General features: G+C 37.9%; 1 protein-coding gene across 1 annotated transcript; it reads left to right on the plus strand.

Moving 5' to 3' along the window:
- The first annotated feature begins 223 nt into the window (after nt 1-223).
- Nucleotides 224-8,619, plus strand: hmgcra (3-hydroxy-3-methylglutaryl-CoA reductase a). Its single transcript, XM_052556910.1, has 20 exons — nt 224-453; nt 1,291-1,480; nt 1,607-1,718; nt 1,808-1,895; nt 2,006-2,090; nt 2,187-2,292; nt 2,418-2,524; nt 2,600-2,719; nt 2,803-2,963; nt 3,414-3,655; nt 3,746-3,915; nt 4,222-4,416; nt 5,126-5,284; nt 5,453-5,610; nt 5,706-5,811; nt 5,948-6,118; nt 6,260-6,400; nt 6,507-6,665; nt 6,802-6,956; nt 7,428-8,619. Exons 2-20 carry the CDS (start codon nt 1,316-1,318, stop codon nt 7,480-7,482), a joined length of 2,655 nt encoding a protein of 884 aa, XP_052412870.1. The 5' UTR covers nt 224-453; nt 1,291-1,315; the 3' UTR covers nt 7,483-8,619.
- Nucleotides 8,620-8,967: the final 348 nt, after the last annotated feature.

The following is an 8,967-nucleotide window of genomic DNA, read 5'->3' on the forward strand; positions in this document are numbered from 1 at the left end:
GCTGTGGGGTCTATTACAGTTACAAGGTCGGATATTTTCTCCGGTGGAGGTTCAAGGCTGGGCCAAGGTACACACTTCATATATTCAAATGATGGCCAGATCACGCGTCCTCCGGCAGGACACGCCCTCAGCCTGATTATCAGGAAAGTGGGCGTGGCTTCCTTGCTCATCGGAATGGTTCGAGGATTTGATTGGCTCTTCGCTCGACTGACGCAGAGCCATGCCATCGCTTCATAAGCTTAGAGGAAGGATGCCGGTTTGAGTCCTCAGACTTCGGGAAATGAATTGATATAGTCTATATTTATTTACCTTTAACCATGAAAAACACACCTAAATGTTAGTTTATAACAGCGCAAACATCTATAGGCTTTTATTAAATCAGCCGCATATGTGGAGGATTTTACAAGGATTTGCTCTTGGTACTAATTCTTTAAATCTCATTGACCCTTACTGGTAAGTGCGTGCATCAGACCTACAGCTAGCCATAGCTTTTATTTTAGACATGCCTGCTCAGTGTTGTCCATGCTCGAATGTGGATTTCTTTCAGCTCGTCTCGGCCTGATTGCATCAGTGATTCATGTTTTATCATCGTTGTTGGCGATGTAGGCTCTAAAACTAGAACGTCAAGTCAGGATCATTGTATGTGCTAATGCAAAAGATGGATAACAATATTTCTCCATTTTCTCTTTTTATTTAAATTTTATTGTAAACAATTACATACATTTTTATTAATGGTTAATAAAAAGGGTATTTTAAAAATATCACGATGAAGTGACTCAGCATTTAATTATACGCTACTTTAGTTCTAATTTTATTTATTTATTTATTTTTATTTTTTAAAAACACACTCGTCACTTTGCACAAACAAAAATAAATTATATTTAATATTAGATCAATCTAATAAACAATCGTGACAGTTAAATCAGTGATTTTAATCTGATCAGTGGTCTTCATAGTCAGTAAATACAGAAACAAATGGCACCATCTATAATTTATCACATTATCTATGTACCATTGCACTTATGTCAAGCCATCTGATGTAACTGTAGTACAATGTAAATTTGGCAATAAAGACCATTTCTATAAACAACTCAAAAGAACTTTTATTTAACTAAAATTTAAGTGTTTTTCTTTTTACATGAATTTATTATGTAGTTAATATTTTTTTGTGCTTTGACTTCATACTCATGAAGTTATGAGTGTCAGAATAAAATTTGTAATTCATAATTCTGCCATTGTAATCCTGTTTAAAAAGTTTATTTTCTCCCATTTGCTTTATGTCATCTACAGTAAGTGACTGTAACACACCTTCAAAATGCTGACGAGACTTTTCCGAATCCATGGCCTGTTTGTGGCCTCCCATCCTTGGGAAGTCATTGTGGCTACTGTGACTCTCACCATCTGCATGATGTCCATGAATATGTTCACTGGAAATAACCAGATCTGTGGATGGAACTTTGATTGCCCCAAATTGGAGGAGGTACAGCGTGTTACTTTGGAAATGAATTACAACATTATGGCAGTTCATGTATAGTTCTAATTCATCTAGTTCCTATCTATTATATCTATAATTCCTAATATTTGTTTCTCTCTGTCTTGTCTCCAGCAAATCTTAAGCAGCGATATCATTATCCTGACTATCACAAGATGCATAGCAATCGTCTATATTTACTTTCAATTCCAAAATCTTCGACAGTTAGGATCCAAATACATATTGGGTAAGTTGTGGTTTTTAAACCTGTTTTAAAAATATGTGTTTGTGAGGTAACATGAATTACCAATGTATATATACATATTTCTTTTTCAGGCATTGCAGGACTTTTCACAATATTCTCCAGTTTTGTGTTTAGCACAGTCGTGATTCACTTCCTGGACAAGGAGCTCACAGGCCTCAAGTATGTCTTATATCACTCTCGCTAGAAATCTTGGAAGTATTGCTTTTGTTTTTTGGAAAATAGTTAGTAGATATATCAAGTTAATTTTCATGTTGTTTTCATTTCCCCAGTGAGGCCTTGCCATTCTTTCTGCTGTTGATTGATCTCTCCAAAGCATGTGCTCTGGCTAAGTTTGCTTTGAGTTCAAACTCACAGGTACTTTACCTTTTCATTTACGTTAAACTGAAGTTTAAATAAACACAACTAATCCGGCTCTGGTTTTTGTAAATGGCTTATTTGACTGTCCTGCAGGACGAGGTGAGGGAGAATATTGCCAAAGGAATGGCTGTTTTAGGACCCACTTTTACTCTGGATGCCCTTGTGGAGTGCCTGGTGATTGGTGTGGGGACAATGTCAGGTAAACTTAACCCTTCCACATGAGACAGAAAATCAGCACAGTTGCAGTGCACTAACATTCAACAGATTTTTTTTAATCTCAGCAGTAATGAACTTTATTTGGCCCCTTTCATTGTTTTTCTGCAGGTGTGCGACAGCTTGAGATCATGTGCTGCTTTGGTTGCATGTCTGTCCTGGCGAACTACTTTGTGTTCATGACCTTCTTCCCGGCCTGTGTCTCTCTTGTGCTGGAGGTATGTAAGCATATTTAAGTGCAGTACTCATATAGGAAGACTGTAACCTATAAGATGTATGACTGTTTCACATAGGTGTCTAGAGAGAGCAGGGAGGGACGACCCATCTGGCAGCTGAGTCACTTTGCTAGAGTTCTGGAGGAGGAAGAGGACAACAAGCCTAACCCTGTCACACAAAGAGTCAAAATGATCATGGTACGCATAATTGAACCAAAAACACTACAATCTTTTATTACTGGGATTTATTATATCAATGGTTTTGTCTCTAATATTTGCAGTCTCTCGGCCTGGTCATGGTTCATGCTCATAGCCGGTGGATTGCAGATCCCACGTCAAGTAGTGGAACTCTTGATCTTCCTCAAGTTGGAGTGAGCCTGAATGACAATATGCCCAAGAGAATTGAGCCAGACATGCCCCTTTGGCACTTTTACCTGTCCAGGTAGGTACTCGTCTGAGATTATATTCAGTTAATTAAATTTTTGGTCCACTAATGATGGTTTTATTGAAATTCTTTGTTTAGTTCAAAATACATAGTTCTATGTATTAATTGGAATATATCTATGCCACAGTATAATGTTCAGTATGAAAATTTGACATAGAAATGTATTTTGAGATTCGCTAGAGATTGCATGTAACAGTGTTTTTATATATTTGTTACTTTTTCTAAAGATTAAAGTTTAGTGAGTGTTAGATAACAGCAAATAAAATCTAAATGTAAAAATAGGAGAAATGAGCCTGCACAATAAATTATCCAAAAAAAAAATAGATACAATAAATAAACAACTCCAATACTGGCTAATAACCAGTGTGTAAAAAATACATTATGCATTGTTAAAATTAATAACAATAACGTATATGACGTGACTGTTATTTTATTCTGTGCATTTAGGATGATCAGCATGGATATTGAGCAGGTGATCACACTGGGTCTTGCTCTGTTCCTGGCTGTGAAGTACATTTTCTTCGAGCAGGTGGAGATGGAGTCTACCCTTTCCCTGAAAGTCCCCACTCCAAGCTCCATGCTCGCTCAGAAATGGTCTCCTGATCAGTGCTGTAGAAAAGAGGTTCCCGTTTCCAGCAAGCCTGAGAAAACCCCAACTCCCCCTCCAGTGGTTACCAAAGAGGAAAGAGGTATTCTCTTCTTACCTTTACACATTTGTGTTCACTTCCTGCAAACCCAACATTCTACAGCGGACATTAAATGCAGTGTCTCTTCTTCAGATTTAGTGATCCGGCCCCTGCCTGCCCCAAAAGAGCCCGAGCATAAACATACTTTTGTTTTGGGAGAGGATGAAGCTCAGGAAATTGTTGATGCGTCGAAGACTGCGATCAGTGTACCTGCTGAACCCAGACCTGTGGAAGACTGTCTGTCCATTCTTAAAAACCCCGATGTAAGAGCGCTAAGTATCTCTTTCTACATCGATACTCTTGTACTCTTTCTTGCATAAAGATGAACTCTGGGTTCACTGTGGGACTGAAACCTGTAGTTATTTTTTACCTCAGAGTTGACCCATGTAGCCTCTAATGAGATCTTCCTTTTTCTCCTTACACACTTACTCTTAGCCAATTAGTTTCTGACGTTAGACCACGTTAGTGAAACCATTTACCTCCAAGAGTAGTCTTCTGTTACCTAGATCCACGTGTAATCACAGTGTATGTGTGTGAGTATTTAAGTGTCGCCTCTTCTGACCCTGCAGATGGGCGCTCGCTACCTCAGCGATGAAGAGGTGATCGTGTTGGTGAACTCAAAGCACATCCCAGCTTACAAATTGGAAGCCATGATGGAAAGCCCTGAGAGAGGGGTGATGATCCGTAGGAAAATGCTCAGCCCCAAATTCCCAGAGCCCAAAGCTCTCACCTGCCTGCCTTATAAAGACTACGACTACTCTAAGGTAAGATATCAGGTCATAACATCATACATCATTTAATTAGTGGTGATTTATGGATTTGAATAAACTAGGGTTGCACTAATATTAAAACTTTTACATTTTGTCCAGTTTGATGAGAACCGATGTTTTTGAGAGAAGCCTCTTATGCTCGCCAAGGTTACATTAATTTGATTTAGAGTTTTGACGGCAAAAAAAGTGATTATCGTGAATTACAAATGTAATTTGTTCCTGTGATGGCAAAGATATTTCAGCAGTCATTACCCCAGTCTTATGTGTCACATTCAGAAATCATTCTAAAATGCTGATTTGCTGCTTAAGAAATTATAATCAGTTGAAAAAACTAAAATGGCTTTTTATGGAAACTGTGATTTTTTTTTTTTTTTTTTTTTTATGAATACAAAGTTTATAAGAACAATAATTATTTAAAACAGACATCTGTTGTAACATTTGATTTAATGCAGAATTTTCCTGAAAGTTTCTTTAAAAAAATATATGCTTAATATACATGTACTGAATGTTTATATACACAGCAATACAAAAAAAAAAAAGGTTCATAATTGGCTCATAGGTCATAACCAATTTGTTACCATACGTTATACCATACTTTGGGGGTGGGCACTTTGACGTGGTCCAGGAAGGAAAAACTTAGTAGCACTCCAGACACTTAGCAGCCTTCAAAGTTCAGCATTCGTTTTCCTGTTCTTTACTCCAGGTGATGGGAACATGTTGTGAGAACGTCATCGGCTACATGCCAGTTCCTGTGGGGGTTGCTGGTCCTCTGTTATTGGATGGAAAGCAGTTTCAGGTCCCCATGGCAACAACTGAGGGCTGCCTGGTTGCCAGCACAAATAGAGGCTGCAGAGCTATTGCAGTAAGCAAAATTGTCTTTTTTTTTGTCCTATATGATTTTCTTTGTTGTTCTTGAAGGGTAGCTGAAGGGAAACTCAATTCATGGTAATTTGAACTGATATAATATTGCATATTGTTTTAGTGTAAAGCCCATTAATCTAATGCTCTGTTGTGAATGTGTTTTCCACAGTTGGCAGGTGGTGCCAGTAGTCGTGTTCTTGCAGATGGTATGACCAGAGGGCCGGTGGTGCGCCTGCCTTCTGCCTGTCAGGCGGCTGAAGTCAAGGCCTGGCTGGAAAGTGATGAGGGCTTTAAGAGCATCAAGCAGGCCTTTGACCAGACCAGCAGGTAAAGGACTATTTCAGTGCACTGATTTAGTGTGATAGTGTAGTTTCTTTTTGTAAATTATGATTATGTAACACATATTTGTGTTGTGTTTGTAGGTTCGCACGATTGGAGAAGCTTCTGATCGGCCTGGCGAGTCGCAATCTATACATCCGATTCCAGTCCAGAACTGGAGATGCAATGGGGATGAACATGATCTCAAAAGTATGCAAGTACTTAATTTTACAAAATGTTGCGAAACATGGCCGTTAAAGTGATCTTAAAATAAACTGCCATGACTCATTTCTGGGTTATTATGAAGAACTCGTGCAGCAATATATTTTTTTTCTTTGGCCACTAGGGCACAGAACAGGCTCTTGCAAGGCTGAAGGAGGAATTTCCAGAGCTTCAAATTTTGGCTGTTAGTGGAAACTACTGCACTGACAAAAAACCTGCCGCCATCAACTGGATTGAAGGCAGGGGCAAATCAGTGGTGTGTGAGACCACCATCCCAGCCAAAGTTGTCAGAGAGGTACAAAACCTCATTACTCTTCTACAAAATGCCCTGCAAAATCTGCATACTCGCAGCCTGTTGACACTGAATGAGGACATACATTTGTTTTTGGGAAGACAGTCCAGAATATTAGTCTCACGCAAGTGTGTTTTTGTGCAGATTTTAAAGACGTCGACCGAGGCTCTGGTAGATGTCAACATCAGCAAGAACTTGATTGGATCTGCTATGGCTGGAAGCATCGGAGGTTATAACGCTCATGCTGCCAACATCGTAGCCGCTATCTATATTGCATGTGGACAGGTAATAAAAGTTATTGTGTACGGTATGATTATGCTGTAATTATATAGTGGTGGTACAGATGGTAGGTACAGAAGTGAATTCAGCTAAATGAATTTGTCCTTGACAGGACCCAGCGCAGACAGTGGGCAGCTCTAATTGTATCACTATCATGGAAGCGTCAGGCCCCACCAGAGAGGATCTTTATATCAGCTGTACTATGCCCTCCATTGAGCTGGGCACTGTGGGCGGAGGCACGAACCTCCCCCCCCAGCAGGCTTGTTTACAGGTATTGATACAGGATCAATATTTGACACATATGAAAGACAGAAGTATGTTTTAGTTCAGCGGTGGACGTACAGTTGATAAAGCCACTCTTGTAGCAGATCTCATGCAGTTTTATTCTCTCTCTGTTTTGCTCTTAGATGTTAGGTGTGCTGGGTGCCAGTCAGGAGTGCCCGGGTGAAAATGCCCGACAGCTTGCCAGGGTGGTGTGTGCTACCGTGCTTGCAGGAGAGCTGTCACTCATGTCTGCACTCACTGCTGGACACCTGGTCAAAAGTCACATGACTCACAACAGGTAAGAAAGAACTGTTCATTATTTATGAATACAACATTCTCATTTATTATTATTGATATATAATGTTATTAAAACCTCTATCTAAAAATCTTGAAGCTAAAAATAAGTAAATGTTAGGATAAAAATATAATTCTAAATATAATATAGTATATAATGTAAAATATTTAATGTATTAAGTCATATATTAAGAGTTTAAATTAAAATCTAAAAAGTCTAAAAGTTAAAATGATAAACATTGGAATATATTGTATCTTCTAGTCTAATTAATGTAATCCTAATCAAACAATCACATTTTAGTCATGTATACTTCTATATAGTGATGTATTATATTGATAATCATTATCTATGAAAATACTCTTACAAATTAAATCATAGTATAAAATTATATTCTGTGACAATGTTTGGTTGGAAACGATTATCTGCAAACAGCTGTATAATTGCTTTTTATTTTATTTTGTATTTTGGCTACAGATCAAAAGTGAATTTGCAAGAAGCTCCAGGAACATGTACGAAGCAGGCATCTTAAGATGTCACCTGCTGAAGATGCAAAAGGCCCATAAAGAAAGAGGATCTCAAGTTAAGGCACATGCGACTAGTAATTCAGATGATTTTAAAGACCAGCAAAAGGATGCTTGAATACAGACAAATGACTGTTCATGGTTCCCCTGATCTGTTAAACAGGTTGTCTTCGAACTACAGACATTCTTTCAAAGCAAACTGGTTGAAATTAAAGACTGGAATCAGGACCAGCTGTGTTCACAAGCCTAGAGCCAGTGTTTTGAAATCATATCCAAACAGAAACTGCTGTTGCCGTACCTGCTTTAAGCTTAAATTGCTATGGAGAGCAAATCAGATCTAAGATTCACGGCACCCAGTACATAGAGACACAAAAGGCCACAAAATGTAACTTATTTCCTAAAATCAATATAGTTTGTCACATACAAGACTGACTGGATGGGTTAAGCCGATTACATGTTTTACTTCATTATTTGTTGAGGATAGCACAGGGGGAATATCTTTACCAATTTTATCCTAACTGGAAAAAGCAGCATTAGACAGAAAGGGAAGGATAATTTGACTTTTTCACTGCACTTATAAAGGGAAATAGCAAAGGACAGTATCAATACAGAGAGGAGTTTAAAGTACTATGATACACTAGTTGGTATACATGTTGAATATTACAGAATGACTACAAAATTGCCAAATGCAGCCGTCAGCAGTGTTCGCGATGTTTTCCGTGTCAGGATGTCCATTTTTTTTTTTTTTTTTGCTATGACAGGAATTGAATGACATTCGTAACTGAAAAGGGTTGTGCTACGGCCTGATGACACAAATATTTCAAAAGGTGCTACAATCCACGTTTCAGTTCTTTGTTCATTTAGCTATTTCTTTGTGTTTGAACACTTCTAATAATGGATTTATGTAACGATACGCAACTTAACGCCTGGCGTGTTTCTTAAAGCTTTAAATGGCTTTTATTCAGTTGGTTCTGGTTTTTCGTGTCATGGAAAAGAGTGGCTGTTTAGACATGTACGTTTCATGCTGAAGACGTTGAAAGGAAGCGTTGCTATCCCCCCCCCAAGGCACAGTTCAAATTATTCAATAAATAATAAACCGCAAAAGTTTGTATATATTTTTTTTTATAATAAAAATATAGAATTCATTGACTTCTGCTTGATATTATTCTCTCTCACTTGGGCAACTTCCATCAATGAAAATGAATATATGATAATATTGTATTAACTTTTGAGGATTAGTTCTAACTTTTTAGAATTTAGATTTGCTTCTTTTCAGTTCACTGGTTAACCAATAAAAAACTCAAATGAACAGTGAAATTTGCAACGTTTGCACACAAGCATAAAACAGTATATTTCCATTGCGAAAGCTAACATTTTTTCTTATGTGTTGCTAAAAACTCTAAAAGCCCAAGAACCAAAAAAGGCACCAAATAAATCACTGAATTAAAAGAAACATGTAGATGAACTATATCAAAGAATTGAACCATTAAAAT

The sequence above is a fragment of the Carassius gibelio genome, chromosome B5, assembly GCF_023724105.1.
Source record: "Carassius gibelio isolate Cgi1373 ecotype wild population from Czech Republic chromosome B5, carGib1.2-hapl.c, whole genome shotgun sequence".
Classification (NCBI taxonomy): Eukaryota; Metazoa; Chordata; class Actinopteri; order Cypriniformes; family Cyprinidae; genus Carassius; species Carassius gibelio.

What these genes read in the sequence shown, in the direction of transcription:
- hmgcra (XM_052556910.1), top strand. Translation starts at nt 1,316, where the DNA reads ATGCTGACGAGACTTTTCCGAATCCATGGCCTGTTTGTGGCCTCCCAT. An exon ending in ATTGCCCCAAATTGGAGGAG is followed by an intron (nt 1,481 to 1,606) that starts GTACAGCGTGTT and finishes TCTTGTCTCCAG; the next exon opens with CAAATCTTAAGCAGCGATAT. An exon ending in TGGTGTGGGGACAATGTCAG is followed by an intron (nt 2,293 to 2,417) that starts GTAAACTTAACC and finishes GTTTTTCTGCAG; the next exon opens with GTGTGCGACAGCTTGAGATC.